We start from the raw sequence: 16,326 nt of genomic DNA, 5'->3' as shown, positions 1-16,326 counted from the left end.
TCCTCTCCCTTTCTACAGATTTAAACACTCCATTTATAAGGCATCATTGAAAAGCAAAACAAAACCTGGCATGGCTGTCCTCTCTGGCCCCTAAATGCAGGCTGACCAACAGAAAAGCTTCCCCCAGAAGCATGCAAACACTGTTTCCTCAAGCCTGTGGTAGTGAAGCTCACTCCCATTGCTGCTGATGGTCACAGTGCTAATTACACTGTTTCTCTGTGGGCCAGTTTTGCAGAACTTCTTGTGATGTGCAGAGCTGGAAATCCCTTATCCCTGTGTTTCTGGTTCCTCAGATATGTCCCAGAATTACAGAATCACAGAAATATTCACACTGGAAAAGACCCTCAGGATCACCAAGTCCAGCCAATAATCCTACTCTACAGGGTTCACCCCTAAACCGCATCCCCAAGCACCACATCCAAACCACCTTTAAACACATCCAGGGTTGGTGACTCAACCACCTCCCTCAGCAGCTCAGTCTAAACCTACCCAGTCATAGCCTGAGGCCGTTCCCTCTTGTTCTATCACTGATTATCTGTGAGAAGAGACCAGCAGCAGCCTCTCCACATCCTTTCAGGCAGTTGCAGGCAGCAATGAGGTCTCCCCTCAGCCTCCTCTTTTCCAAACTAAACAGCCATCCCCAGCTCCTTCAGTCACTCTTCATCAGATTTATTCTCCAGGCCCTTTCCCAGCTTCCTTGCCCTCTGCACTGGCTCCAGCACCTCCACATCTCTCTTGTATTGAGGTGCCCCAAACTGGACACAATACTCAAGGTGTGGCCTCACCAGAGCTGAGTACAAGGGGACAAACACCTCCCTGCTCCTGCTGGACACAGCATTTCTAATCCCAGCCAGGATGCCACTGGCTTTCTTGGCCACCTGGGCACACTGCTGGCTCATATTCAGTTGCTTTTCAATTAGAACCCCCATGCCCCTTTCTGCCAGACAGCTTTCTAGCCACACTTCCCCAAGCCTGCAGCACTGCTTGGGGTTGCTGTGACCCAAGTGCAGGACCTGGCATTTGGCCTTGTTGAAGCCCATCCTGTTAATGCTGGCTCACTGATCAATCTGCCCAAGTCCCTCTGCAGAGCCTCCCTACCCTCGTGCAGATCAACACTGCGCCTAACTTGGTGTCAGCTGCGAAATTCCTTGCTGACACCCTATGTCTTCATCGAGGTCATCAATAAAGATGTTAAGCAGAAGCAGTCCAGAACACCAAGCCCCGTATCACCTTCCATTTCCCAGGCTGCCATATACCATCACTCACCTTCTTCCCCTCAGTACTATCCCCGCTGACGTAGGAGAGCTTCCTGCGGACATAGAAGAGCATGTCGTCCTGCCGGGGCGCCCACTTCTCCATGAAGTAGGTGGAAAACATCCAAGTCCAGAACACAATGCGGTCATCTTTGAAGCACCCTAAGGAACACACAAGCAAGGACAAATCAGACTTGTGGAATATCTCATCTGACCGTGCTTGACACAGCAGTGTCAAGGACACTGAGCCAGCAGTGTGCCCAGGTGGCCAAGAAGGCCAGTGGCATCCTGCCCTGCATTAGGAATAGTGTGGCCAGCAGGAGCAGGGAGGTCATTGTGCCCCTGGACTCTGCTTTGGTTAGGCTGCACCTTGAGTAATGTGTCCAGTTCTGGGCCTGTCACTTTAAGAAGGACATTGAGACACTTGAAGGTGTCCAGAGAAGGGCAACAAGGCTGGGGAGAGGCCTTGAGCACAGCCCTGTGAGGAGAGGCTGAGGGAGCTGGGGTTGCTTAGCCTGGAGAAGAGGAGGCTCAGGGGAGACCTCATTGCTCTCTACAACTACCTGAAAAGTGGTTGTAGCCAGGAAGGGGTTGGTCTCTTCTCCCAGGCAACTAGCACCAGAACAAGAGGACACAGTCTCAAGCTGTGGCAGGGGAAGTTTAGGCTGGAGGTGAGGAGAAAGTTCTTCACTGAGAGAGTCATTCATCATTGGAATGTGCTGCCCAGGGAGGTGGTGGAGTCAGCATCCCTGGAGGTGTTCAAGAGGAGATTGGACGTGGCACTTGGTGCCATGGTCTAGTCATGAGGTCTGTGGTGACAGGTTGGACTCGATGTCTCTTCCAACCTTAGTGACACTGTGATACAACCCTCAAAGCCTTTGCTACATGTGGTGCTGCTGAGCCAAGCTGCAGCATCACTAAGCTTGCACAGCTCAGAGGAAGATTCCCTACAGGGAACAATATAACCACCACTCAGCATGAAACCATCATGGCCATCTTGGGCCACCCAAAATCACCTTCTGGCAACCAATGTGCCCCTGTGCACAACAAGTGCAGATCAGGGCTCCCCAGGATAGGGTGGCTACGCCTGTGCCGTGGAGAGCAGGAGGAGCGGTGCACTGAGTGAGAATCCTTCAAAGAACTCCAGGAGTAATCTCAAAGGCATGCAGTGCCAATATATGCTCTAGTTAATGATATGAAGCCATCTGCTGCCTGCCCACACCTTTATTGCATACTCTCAGGAAGACTGGCCAATCCCTCAGAGTCTAGCAGGTGATACCTTCCTTCAATCAATACACACCAAGAACATACTCATGTAGGGGCAACTGTAATTCACCCTCTCTGACAAGGAGCAAGGCCCAGCTCTCATTCAAGGAAATATCATAGTATCCTAGTATCATTCAGGGTTGGAAGGGACCACAAGGATCATCTAGTTCCAACCCCCCTGCCATGGGCAGGGACACCCCACACTAGATCAGGCTGGCCAGAGCCTCATCCAGCCTGGGCTTAAACACCTCCAGGGATGGGGCCTCAACCACCAATGAAGAGTTTTGAAGTCCTGAACCCAAATTAAGCAAGAAAAAACAGGAAGAACAGGTGAAATAGGAAGATGCAACAAAAGCCTTGTCCAAGGAGTCAGACAAACTGCATCAGCACCAGGAACAGTATGGCTGTTGACCTCTCACCAGGAAAAGGAGGCACAGTGGAGCTGACACCGCATCTTGGGAAGCTCTTCACAGAATCACCAAGGTTGGAAGAGACCTCAAAGATCATCAAGTCCAACCTGGCACCCAGTACCTCATGACTAAACCATGGCACCAAGTGCCACATCCAATCCCCTCCTGAACACCTCCAGGGATGCTGACTCCACCACCTCCCTGGGCAGCACATTCCAAAGGCTAACAACTCTCTCATGTTCAGCCTACTATCAACCAGCACCCCCAGGTCCCTCTCTGCCTGGCCACTCTCCAGCCACTCTGACCCCAGCCTGCAGCACTGCATGGGGTTGTTGTGGCCATTGTGTAGAACCCAACAGGGTGAGGTAGGAGGACTTGTGTGTGTTTTCTGTCTTGCTGGGGAATGCAGGACAAACTAATTCACTTGTAATCAGTGTTAGTGCAAAGAGAAAACCAGGGGACAGAAGTGCTGCAGCAGCAAAGCTACTCTAGCACGGCAGCATAATGCAGTGGCAAGAAAACCTGAAAATCCCTTACAGCAAACCTGGATGACTGTCAGTTCAAAACTCTACCTGCCACAGATTAGATGCAAAATCATCCTTCAAGCTTCAGGGATACTTGCAGCCAGTGCTGTAATTAAAACCAGCCTAAAGATGCTCTAGCTGTTCTGACTGCAGCAGCTAAAGGACTTTCCTTGAAGCCAAAACCATCCCAATCACTGCAACACAGCAGGAAGGATGGAGAACAGCACACAAGGAGAATTAGCCTTTAAAATCTATTATTAGATAGCACTAACTTGGAAGGGAGACAAGAAAATTTGTAATTGTAATCCAGACTTCTTCAAACTGGAGAACAGAGGAAAAAATACACTCCATTTTCAAGCCAGAACCTGTCAGATGCAGTATGTCCACTCAAGCTCACCTCCACCTCTCAGATACCCCAAAGCACAGCATACCCAGCACACCTTTACAGTTATCTTAGTGGTGTACAGCATCTCACTGGAAACCTTCCAGCTCTGCTCAGAAGAAACTTGGAACCTGCTTATAAAACCGTTTTGGGTAGTTTTGAAACTGTCAGGCTAACAGCCCAGCAGACAGAGTAACTCTTTTCAATAGCCAGAAGAAAGCACAAAGCCTTGATTTCACACCCTGCTGTGGGGCCTCAGCTGTACTCAGCATAGTAGGGCACAGAGGGAAGTACTGCTCCCATTCTGTGCCACCCACCCAGTGAGTGGGCAGGCTCAGCTTGCAGCTGGACTGCTGATGACCTTAACTCTCTGCTACTATTCTCAACACTGCTTTTACCCAACCTGGCAAGGACTGAGATCAAAACCAGAAGGCAGTTTCTCATATCCCAGACAATCATGAGCTGGCATGGGTGTCTATCACATTGGCCCATCACCCTTTGCAGCACACTCAGAAGGTGTGCATGCACACACACACTCTACTGGGAGGCCCTTAATACAACACCTGTCATTTAAAGGCCCTTAAATCTTTGATTTCAGTAGTCAGGGAGGCCAGTTAAAGATGCTAAATTGTATTTTTGAGAGAGCAGAATTTGCCTTCTGCAACACCAGAATGATGATCTGCATGAGGGCATTGAGTCCACCATCAGACGACACCAAGCTGGGGGCAGGAGTTGATCTGCTGGAGGGCAGAGAGGCTCTGCAGAGGAACCTCGACAGGCTGGACAGATGGGCAGAGTCCAAGGGCAGGAGATTGAACACATCCAAGTGCCAGGTTCTGCACATTGGCCACAGCAACCCCAGGCAGTGCTACAGGCTGGGGTCAGAGTGGCTGAGAGCAGCCAGGCAGAGAGGAACCTGGGGGTGCTGGTTGATGGTAGGCTGAACATGAGCCTGCAGTGTGCCCAGGCAGCCAAGAGGGCCAAGGGCATCCTGGCCTGCATCAGGAACAGTGTGGCCAGCAGGAGCAGGGAGGTCATTCTGCCCCTGTACACTGCACTGGTTAGGCTGCACCTCGAGTCCTGTGTCCAGTTCTGGGCCCCTCAGTTTAGGAAGGAGGTTGACTTGCTGGAATGAGTCCAGAGAAGGGCAACAAAGTTGGTGAGGGGTTTGGAAAACAGCCCTGTGAGGAGAGGCTGAGGGAGCTGGGGTTGCTCAGCCTGGAGAGGAGGAGACTCAGGGGTGACCTTATTGCTGTCTACAACTACCTGAAGGGAAGTTGTAGACAGGTGGATGTTGGTCTTTTCTCCCAGGCAGCCAGCACCAGAACAAGAGGACACAGTCTCAGGCTGCCCCAGGGGAGGTTTAGGCTGGAGATTAGGAAGAAGTTCTTCATAGAGAGAGTGATTGCCCATTGGAATGGGCTGCCTGGGGAGGTGGTGGAGTCACCATCACTGGAGATGTTCAGGAGGAGACTTGACAGGGTGCTTGGTGCCATGGGTTAGCTGTTTGGGTGGGTTGGATTGGTTAATGGGTTGGACGCAATGACCTTGAAGGTCTCTTCCAACCTGGTTTGGTTTATTCTAAATAAAGGGGTTTTTTATTCTAAATAAAGATGATATTTGCAAAGGAACCAATTTCCATCTAGAGCTGAGAGCATGCAGCAAGCCAGCATCCTGAAAACACTCCTCCCCTAGCAAATTCTGCTTCTAAATTCATAAAGTGGAATTAAGAGTTCAGATTATAAACCTTACTCTTAAATGTGATTATATAATTAGGAGACCTTTGTCATGAAGAAATCCTAATTACAACAACTTACTGAGGTGATTCATTTACATGGATTTTTGCCCCCATTAGAAGCAGGATTTATGCCATGGAATAAATGCCCTCCTTTTCACCTGTTAGATTTTACAGAGAGCACTCATTCCAGGGAATGGATTCCAGAGCCAGATGAGAAGTTGTGGATTTATTATTTTTTCTTAATTAATGCTTTTCAGAAGAATCAATGGAGAAAGAGAAATGTCAATGCAGCCTTCTGCTTCAAAGGAACAGAAGAAAAGACTTCACATTCAGTGAACAATTATTTTTTCAGCATGCACCACTCAAAGCTTAGAGGAACAATAATTTCAGCTAGGAAGGGTTTCATCCTATGCTTTTATTCCTCTAGCCTGCCATGAGCTATTCTTAATTGTGAAACATGAGCCTCATTCCACACAATTCTACCAGTGTTATCCTCTGTAAAGTGAGCATCCTTAGATGTTTAAGGATTAATCCAATGCTTCTGAAGAGCTTTACAAGCCCAGCAAGGAAAGCAAACTAGAGTTCTCAGGAATTCACACCACAGTTATTTTTCAGGGTTGAGTACTCTGCAAGGATAATATGAGAAGTGCCTCACACAGATTAAAGCTACCTTTGCCACAGTTGTAATTATGAATGTGTAAAATCAGAATGCACACTCTCTGTCCAGTAATTACTGCCAGCCAGGCAGATCATAAGGAAAATAATGTTCAGCCAGAGAATAACAGAATGGTAGGGGTAGGAAGGGACTTCTGAAGATCATCTAGTTTAACCTCCCTGCTAAAGCAGATTCACCTAGGGCACAGAATCATAGAATCAACAAGGTTGGAAAAGACCTCAAAAATCATCAAGTCCAACCTATCACCCAACACCTCATGACTACTAAACCATGGCACCAAGTGCCACTTCCAATCCCCTCTTGAACACCTCCAGGGATGCTGACTCCACCACCTCCCTGGGCAGCACATTCCAATGGACAAACTCTCTCTCTGTGAAGAACTTCTTCCTAACATCTAGCCTAAACCTCCCCTGGCACAGCTTGAGACTGTGTCCTCTTGTTCTGGTGCTGGTTGCCTGGGAGAAGAGACCAACCCCCTCCTGGCTACAACCTCGCTTCAGGTAGTTGTAGAGAGCAAGAAGGTCTCCCCTGAGCCTCCTCTTCTCCAGGCTATACAACCCCAGCTCCCTCAGCCTCTCCTCACAGGGCTGTGCTCAAGGCCTCTCCCCAGCCTCGTTGCCCTTCTCTGGACACATTCAAGAGTCTCAATGTCCTTCTTAAACTGAGGGGCCCAGAACTAGAACCTTCCTCTCACCCTAAAAATGGAGGTAATTATTCTCCTCTACCATCAGGTGTTGCATGCACACATCCATTTACACAATAAAGAGGATAAGCAGAACATAAAGATGAAAACATTCATTTTATAACAAATACAGCACGTGCTTCTATGCTGACAGAGAGTGATTCACAAGGAGGATGGATGGAAGACCATTTGAAGTTGAAAGAATAGGAACAGTCTAAACCAAACAAGGGTTGTTCTTCCCTTTCTTTCCATGGGCATTTTAAGGATATAGCCTCCAACATGCTTTCAAACATACACACAGGTGAGACATTTTTAATGTATCATAGTATCATAGTATCAGTCAGGGTTGGAAGGGACCACAAGGATCATCTAGTTCCAACCCCCCTGCCATGGGCAGGGACACCCCACACTAGATCAGGCTGGACAGAGCCTCATCCAGCCTGGGCTTAAACACCTCCAGGGATGGGGCCCCAACCACCTCCCTGGACGACCCATTCCAGGGCTTCACCACTCTCATGGTGAAGAACTTCCTCCTCACCTCCAGCCTGAATCTCCCCACCTCCAGCTTCATTCCATTCCCCCTAGTCCTATCACTACCTGAGATCCTGAGAAGTCCTTCCCCAGCCTTCCTGTAGGCCCTCTTCAGATACTGGAAGGCCACAATTGGCTTCACAGCTTATCTATAAGGGAGCCAACAGAATCTGAGCTTCAAGCATTGAGTCATCAATGTTAAAAGGCTGAGAAAACCATTGGGCCAACTAACCCTAGGTGTGCTGTGCCATACTTGCTCATTTGCCAACAGATGACGTCGCCTCTCTCATATTTATCACCTTCTCTCCACAGGAGTAGGCATCACTAAGAATCAATATGCAGTTTCCCTGCACACCTCGAATTTACAGCCTGTTCTCAACAGATAATTGACTCAAAGGCCCAAAATAACATCAGCTAGAAGCTGTTGCTTGGATCAAAGACAAATGCAGTCCTCTGTGGGGAGAGGGAAAGATAAACACATTTCTACATTCAGCAATAGACTCTAAAGTCTGCCTTGAAGCCTTGTGCCTAAGTCTCAGGCTGAACTATGAACAGCTCCACCAAATAACAGGTCCAAAACACTTGAGATTCAGGGAAACCAAGCTCCTTTTCAACTGGTAACTTCAGTTTCCCAAAACACAAAAATGACTCAGAGCTGACTAAATAGAAGTTGTGGCTAAGTCTCATGATGAACTGAACAACAGTGCATGAAATAGAATTCTGTGATCTTTAGAACAGTTTAACCTACCCAGGAATAGCTTCCTCCCCTACACCACAGAGCTTTAACTCTGAAAGCCTATGATAAAGCCCAGCCATGGTTAGTTACAGTGATGCCATTTCACAGTCCAGACTTGTAAAGCACCTCTCAATCTACTCTCTATGATCTATTCTCTACGTGCAAAGTGATGCAACCAAACCACTCTTGGATCACAACAACATCAAAGAAGGAAATTCCACAATGAAAAACTCCAAACTTTTCATTCTGAGGACCAAAGTACAACCTTTCAGTGTAGGTAGAATAGAATAGAATAGAATAGACCAGACCAGACCAGACCTGATTGGAAGAGACCTTCGAGATCATCGTGTCCAACCTATCATCCAACACCACCTAATCAACTAACCCATGGCACCAAGCACCCTGTCAAGTCTCCTCCTAAACACCTCCAGTAATGGAGACTCCACCACCTCCCCGGGCAGCCCATTCCAACGGGCAATCACTCTCTCTGTATAGAACTTCTTCCTCACCTCCAGCCTAAACCTCCCCTGGTGCAGCCTGAGACTGTGTCCTCTTGTTCTGCCGCTGGTTGCCTGTGAGAAGAGACCAACCTCTGCCTGTCTACAACTTCCCTTCAGGTAGCTGTAGACAGCCATAAGATCTCCTCTGAGCCTTCTCTTCTCCAGGCTAACCAGGTTGGACAACCTAACCAGGTTGGACTCGATGATCCTGGAGGTCTCTTCCAACCTTAGTGCTACTGTGACACTGTGATAATTCCACACTTCAGCACACTCAGAAGTGCCAGGCATTCCCCTGAAAGGCATCTGCTGAGCCAACAAGAGAAACAAGGTCTTTCTGGTTTCACTGCTAGCGAGGAGGCCAACTTCTCTTGCTCCTGGGGAAGCAAGAACTTCATTCCATTAAAGAATACACCTCAGCAAGTGTGTCTGAGGAAGTGGGTGGTGGTTTGGGCAAGAAGGGAAACTGGAAGAAAGAAGTCTGACAGAGTAGGGACAAACAGCTTCTGCTTTGCTCCAGAGGGGAGAGGGAGGGAAAAAAATGACACCACAAAGAGCCAGTCAATGTGCTTCACAAAGTGAAAAGCTCAGTTCATAACTCTTCCCTCCCCCCCCCCAGCTTTCTTTGTGTAGGAATCTGACAACTTGAGACTTCTGGCACATGCTTTATTTTTTTTGCTACAGGAAAAAAAAATAATTAAAAAAAAATCTTCCTTGAGAGTGTATCAGTTGTGAAGGGTCAGGATGGCCAACAGCCACACCACTGCCACAGCCACTACTGCTGTCCTGCCTCTCCTCACAGGGCTGTGCTCGAGGCCTCTCCCCAGCCTTGCTGCCCTTCTCTGGACACCTTCAAGTGTCTCAATGGCCTTCCTAAACTGAGGGGCCCAGAACTGGACACAGGACTCAAGGTGCAGCCTAACCTAACCAGTGGTGACTCCACCACCTCCCTGGGCAGCACATTCCAATGGCTGACAACTCTCTGTGAAGAACTTTCTCCTCACCTCCAGCCTAAACTTCCCCTGGCACAGGTTGTAAGTACACAGCTTTGTAGTGCAGTGTGCAGGTGTGGATTTCCTTGAAACCAGAACTTGGTTGACTGCAGCTGGCTTCCACACCCTTCCATGGATTTCTTGGCTCATCTACAGCTGTTTTCTGGATTAACTAGAGATCTCACTTTTTCTTGCTGGGATAATATTGAGTGTCATTATTCTGTTAGCTCAGTGCCTTTAATTCCCCAGCTCTCTCCTGTAAGCACTACTTAGGTGTGAGATTACCACCTCGGGATTCAAGAGAAGAAATACCTGTGATTAAGATGAAAAGACAGGTAGCAGATGATCACCAGACTCGCCCTGAGAAGATCTGAGAAGCTGCCAGCCCCAGCTGTGTCCACCCTGCTGCCTGCTGAAGATGACTGCCTCCATAGCAGAGGTTGCAGGACAGTCATGCTAATGTTCTGAAGTTGAGGTGTGAATTCAGCAGCTGCTCTGCCCTTCCTGCTCCCACAACAGGGATTAGTGATAGAAAAGCAAGCATCAGGCACAGATGGCAACCTCTGCATTTTTTCTGAATGTATTTGGAGTTTCCTGGTGTGTGTCCATGACAGAAAGAAGACACTCATGCTAGTGATCCACATAGTGCTGTGCTAGGGGCAGGCTGTGGATTTTGTTCTTCCGCTTCTCTTCATTATGCTGGCTGTGCAAAATTCTACCAAGTGTCTTCCTCGTGGCAATTCATTGTCCTGGTACATCAGGCTTCTCTACGAATTATCACAATTATCCATGGTAATATCTGGGGGAGAGAGAATTTCATACTCAGCTTGTGGTGTGCCCCAGGGATCAGTGCTGGGCCCCATCCTCTTTAACATCTTTATTGATGATCTGGGTGAGGGCATTGAGTCCATCATCAGTGAATTTGCTGACAACACAAAGCTGGGGGCAGGAGTTGATCTGCTGGAGGGCAGAGAGGCTCTGCAGAGGGACCTCGACAGGCTGGACAGATGGGCAGAGGCCAAGGGCAGGAGATTGAACACATCCAAGTGCCAGGTTCTGCACATTGGCCACAATAACCCCATGCAGTGCTACAGGCTGGGGGCAGAGTGGCTGAGAGCAGCCAGGCAGAGAGGGACCTGGGGGTGCTGGTCGATGGTAGGCTGAACATGAGCCTGCAGTGTGCCCAGGTAGCCAAGAGGGCCAAGGGCATCCTGGCCTGCATCAGGAACAGTGTGGCCAGCAGGAGCAGGGAGGTCATTCTGCCCCTGTACACTGCACTGGTTAGGCCACACCTCGAGTCCTGTGTCCAGTTCTGGGCCCCTAAGTTTAGGAAGGAGGTTGACTTGCTGGAACGAGTCCAGAGAAGGGCAACGAAGTTGGTGAGGGGTTTGGAGCACAGCCCTGTGAGGAGAGGCTGAGGGAGCTGGGATTGCTTAGCCTGGAGAGGAGGAGGCTCAGGGGAGACCTTATTGCTCTCTACAACTACCTTAAGGGAGGTTGTAGACAGGCAGAGGTTGGTCTCTTCTCCCAGGCAACCACCACCAGAACAAGAGGACACAGTCTCAGGCTGCACCAGGGGAGGTTCAGGCTGGAGGTCAGGAGGAAGTTCTATACAGAGAGAGTGATTGGCCATTGGAATGGGCTGCCTGGGGAGGTGGTGGAATTGCCATTGCTGGAGGTGTTCAGGAGGAGACTTGACAGGGTACTTGGTTGCATGGGTTAGTTGGTTGGGTGGTGTTGGATGCTAGGTTGGACACAATGATCTTGAAGGTCTCTTCCAACCTGGTCTGGTCTATTCTATTGGCATAGCCCAAAACTACCACATCACTCTCTCCTAACAAAAGGCAGAAACCCATCAGCCCCACTTGAGTCTGGGAGAACGAGCTTCCTTCCTCCTTGTCATTGGCTTCAGAACACACCCCAGAACAGATGTGGCATCCCAGGTGGGGCTCCCACAAAACCACGCAGCCACCCAGGTCTCAGGCTGCAGTGAGTGCCAGCGCCTTTCCACGGCAGAAAGTGGCAATGCTGAGAACAGTTGTGTGTCTTGTGACCAACTGGATGATCTGCTCAGTCTGGTGGCAGTGTGGCAAAAGTAGAAAGGTTAAGAAGCATCAGGGAGGCTACACATGAGAGAGAGTAGTGGAGCCAAGCTCTGCCCTTCCTGAGATGGAAATAGGTGCACTTGCTAGAAAATACCCAGAAAATGCCCCCAAAAGCAAGGGGATCAGACCAGATCTTGGGCTATATCAAAACAAGCATGTCCAAAAGGCAGCCAGTACCAGAACAAGAGGACACAGTCTCAGGCTGCGCCAGGGGAGGTTCAGGTTGGATGTCAGGAAGAAGTTCTATACAGAGAGAGTGATTGCCCATTGGAATGGGCTGCCCAGGGAGGTGGTGGAGTCACCATCACTGGAGGTGTTCAGGAGGAGACTGGATGGGGTACTTGGTGTCATGGGTTAGCTGTTTGGGTGGGTTGGATTGGTTGATGGGTTGGACACGATGATCTTGAAGGTCTCTTCCAACCTGGTTTGGTTTATTCTATTCTAATTCTAAGAGGTCAAGGGATATGATTCTACCACTCTACTCCATTCTAGTGAGACCTCAGGTGAGACCTCAGGTGTGTCCAGCTCTGGAGTCCTCAGTACCTGAAAGACATGGACCTGTTGGAGGTGGTACAGAGGAGAGCCACAAAAAACAGAGGGCTGGAGAGCCTCTCCTATAAAGAATTGTGGTTGTTCAGCCTGGAGAACAAAAGGGCCCAGGGGGACTGTCAGTATTGAAAGAGTCCTATAGGGAAGATGAGGACAATCTTTTAGCAGGGCCTGTTGCAACAGGACAAGGGGTAATGGTTTTAAATTAAAAGAGGGGAGATGGTTTTGCCCAGGGAGGTGGTGTGGCCCACCCCTGGAGACATTGAAGGCCATACTCGATGGGGCTTTGAGCAGCCTGGGGATGTCCCTGCATGTGGCAGGGAGTTTGGACAAGATGCCCTCCAGAGGTCCCTTTCAACTCAGTGCATTCTATGATCATCATTTGCCCGGAACAAAACACTTTAGAAAAAGGCATCATCCTCCTCTCACCACCCAGCTGTCGTTGAGTATATTATCTTATGATAAGAGAGGTAAGAAAAGGGGCAGGAAAACCAAGCACTAAACAATCTGCTTGAAACCCGCTGAGGTTGCCGCTGGAGCTCGCCTCCTCGGCGGCACGTCCGTCTCAGCACCAGGGACAGCGGCCCCTGCCCCGCGGCGCCGGGGAGAGCTCCCTGGGCAAGGAAGCGGGTCCGGCTCCTCCCAACACTGAAAAGACACACACACACACACACCCCCTGGCCAGGAAAACTTCCAAATGCCTCGTGCTCAACTGAGAAGAGCCCACATGGCACACCCTGAGCTCAGTGTGGCATCCTGAAGTGTATCACAAAGCATGAAAGAGATGTAGCATCAGCAGCTTCGATCCCCACACGCTGATGATTTTAACCCTTGTAGGTTAACTCAAGCAATAGCTGTACCAAATCGAGTTATGAAGGATGCTACACATAACCTTGCCTTAACATTTGACAGGCCTTTTGAAGTAAAAATGCACATTGGAAACTGTTTTAGCCTCAAATCCGAAACACAGCACCGTGCAGGCTGCTGCAAAGTTAACTCCACCCAAGGCAGGCCCAGCACACCAGCCTAGCCTGCTGAGTAGACCCATGTGATATCTAGGCCAGAGACCTCCAGCATCAGCACAAGCTGGGGCAAGCCAGGCTGGAGGAAGGTCCTCCCAAGACACCAGAGGAGACCCGCTGGTCCACCCAAGCGCTCAGGAGGCCCCCACTTTCAGTAAGTGCCCAAAGCACACAACCTGCCCATGTGAGGGTGACTCTGGTCCAGAACCACAGGACAACCCACCCTAAGAGTGGCAGGACCACCCCAGTCGCCAATGGGACCCAGTGAGAGAGCACTCCTCTCCTTCTTCCTACCCCTGCAGCACCAGGGCAAGGACAAAGCTTCAACTCACCTTTACACACCACAGAATCCATCTGGAAAAACGAACCCAAAGCACCCACCAAGCCCAAACTGCCTGAAAGCTAGCCCTGCCTTAGCAGTCAAGAGACAAGGGAAAGACCTGCCTGGTGGCAGCCCCTTTCCTCTGTGTCATCCACAAGCAGTCCCCACCTTGGTCTCAGTGCCACACATCAGACAAGTGTCTAAAGCAAACCCAATGAGAGATGTGGTAAAGCAGCATTGCATTCCCCTCCCAAAAAACATCTCACTGAGTTTTGTAACAGAGCTGTCCTTGCTCTGCCATCCCCCATCCAGCCCCTTCATCTCTTAGAAACATTTCTGGATTTTGCTATAGGCCTTTGGAAAAGCCCTTGCAAATGACTGAGGGACCATGACAACCAGCCTGGCTACTCAAGCACAACACAGAGCTCTTCTGCAGGCTCCACAGGAGAACTACCAACAGCTCCTCAACCACACATCCTGCTTCTCCCCATCCCCTTCCTGAAACAGCTACAGGCAAGGAGACAGGGACACCAAAATCCTTTGCCCAGTTGCTTTCCCATACTCAAGCATTCAAGCACCAGGATTTTGTGGAAACATGCCTTTATTGATGAGAAGCTTGGCTATAGAACTGAGTTACCAAAATCAAGTAATGAATGGCAAGGATAGCTGGTGCTAATCTAACACATACACACAGAGCTCCTAATAAATGTAATTACAGTATTTCTGTAACACATTCTGGTTCTTTCTTTCTGCCTCCTAATTAGCCACTGGCAAGCAGGAAGAGGAGTGCAGACACAATGAGTGCCAAGACATCCGAGCATGGCTCTTCCATGAAGCTGTTTTCATCTGACTCAGTACTGCATTAGCAGAAAGGAGACATTTAGGCTGTTGATTCACTAGTTATTTCTGATCTATTCACAGTACCAGGAACGAGCTACCAAACACAGAGGACTTCTGGCAGGCAGACTTTGGCCTGTTTTGGAGACTGGTGGGCAGAGTCCTGTGGGAGGCAGTCCTGAGGGGCCAAGGAGTCCAAGAAGGCTGGAGACTGTTCAAGAGGGAACTCTTAAAGATGCAGGAACCCATGTGCTGAAAGACAAGCCAGCAGGGAGGAAGGCCAAGATCCTACTGAAAATGTTGGCATTCCAGAAAAAAAACCCAAAAAGCCACCAGAAGAGGTTTGCCTCTGCCTGCCACTGACTCTTGGTTTGAGCAAGTCACTTAGCAGTCCTGCTTGACCCTATTCCATCTGGTGGAATCGCCATCACTGGAGGTGTTCAGGAGGAGACTTGACAGGGTGCTTGGTGCCATGGGTGAGTTGATTAGGTGGTGTTGGATGATAGGTTGGATGTGATGATCTTGAAGGTCTCTTCCAACCTGGTTTATTCTATTCCATCTGCAAGGATGGGGCAGTATTGCTATCACATCATGGAGACAGTGCATAAAAAAAGAAGCCTCCAAAGATCTCATTTGCAGTTGAAGAAAAGGGGGCTTTAAGTTACTCTAAAATGCTCTTGGGTTTGCAGGTAATGCCTAAAGTAGCATAGTTTCATAGTTTCATTCAGGGTTGGAAGGGACCACAAGGATCATCTAGTTCCAACCCCCCTGCCATGGGCAGGGACACCCCACACTAGATCAGCCTGGCCAGAGCCTCAGCCAGCCTGGGCTTAAACACCCCCAGGGACGGGGCCTCAACCACCTCCCTGGACAACCCATTCCAGGGCTTCACCACTCTCATGGTGAAGAACCTCCTCCTCACCTCCAGCCTGAATCTCCCCACCTCCAGCTTCATTCCATAAACATAAACATAAGCATAAACACAGATGACCCTAAGAGCATCTTTCCTACATAGGAAAGGTACCAAAGATTTGCTTAGGCACTGGTTAACAACTTAATTGTCATCAACTATCTGGAACTACCACTCTGGGTATGCTGACAAGACACCACAAAACTGCAGTTTAAACTCCTTGCAAATGAGCTCCACGCCAGTTGCTTGATCTGCCTTGCTTAATTAAACAGTGACACAGAAGAGCTCACTTATCTCATATTAGCTGCTTGGAATTAACACTGGAGTATTATTCTGCAGCACAATTCCTTTCATTAGGTTTAAACAGGCAAAGTTCTATATCCAGTAACTCCCCAGAGATACTAAAAGAGCGACATGGCAACAGCACAAAGCAGCTAAATTCAGATACCTGAGAAGCATAAGCAATGAAATTAAAGAAAGCATATTTCAAACTCCTTCTGTGTTAAGCCATTACACAGTGAAATGCTATTAAGGTGCATTCCTGAGGAGGAAATCCCTCCAATATTTTCCTTTCCATTCCAAGGGATATAAGACCAGCACGCCGGAACTGCAAGAGTAAAGACCAAAGGTTGTTCATCCCAGTACGAGGCCTTAACCAGCAGGCAATGCAAAAGGAGAGGGAGGAGCAGATGACAAAAACAGGACTACATTACCTTTCTCCTCCTCATCTTCACAGCCTGTAACAATTTGCAGGTCAATGACCTTCTACACAGAGAGAGCGATTGCCCATTGGAATGTGCTGCCCAGGGAGGTGGTGGAGTCGCCATCATTGGAGGTGTTCAGGAGGAGACTTGATGGGGTGCTTGGTGCCATGGGTTAGTTGTTTGGGTGGGT

At 49.2% G+C, this 16,326-nt stretch overlaps 1 protein-coding gene across 2 annotated transcripts in view; it reads right to left on the bottom strand.

The window, feature by feature from the left end:
- Nucleotides 1-16,326, bottom strand: part of KIAA0930 (KIAA0930 ortholog) — a 67,870-nt gene that overhangs the window by 33,720 nt on the left and 17,824 nt on the right. For both annotated transcript variants that reach the window (XM_068170662.1, XM_068170669.1), the window contains exon 2: nt 1,267-1,415. In XM_068170662.1, coding sequence (XP_068026763.1) covers nt 1,267-1,415 — 149 coding nt within the window. The remainder of the gene's footprint in view (nt 1-1,266; nt 1,416-16,326) is intronic.

Source organism: Melanerpes formicivorus, unplaced genomic scaffold (genome assembly GCF_026170545.1).
Source record: "Melanerpes formicivorus ecotype bairdi unplaced genomic scaffold, bMelFor1.0.p_v2 SCAF_3, whole genome shotgun sequence".
NCBI lineage: Eukaryota > Metazoa > Chordata > Aves > Piciformes > Picidae > Melanerpes > Melanerpes formicivorus.
This window is presented reverse-complemented; position numbering and strand designations above follow the sequence as displayed.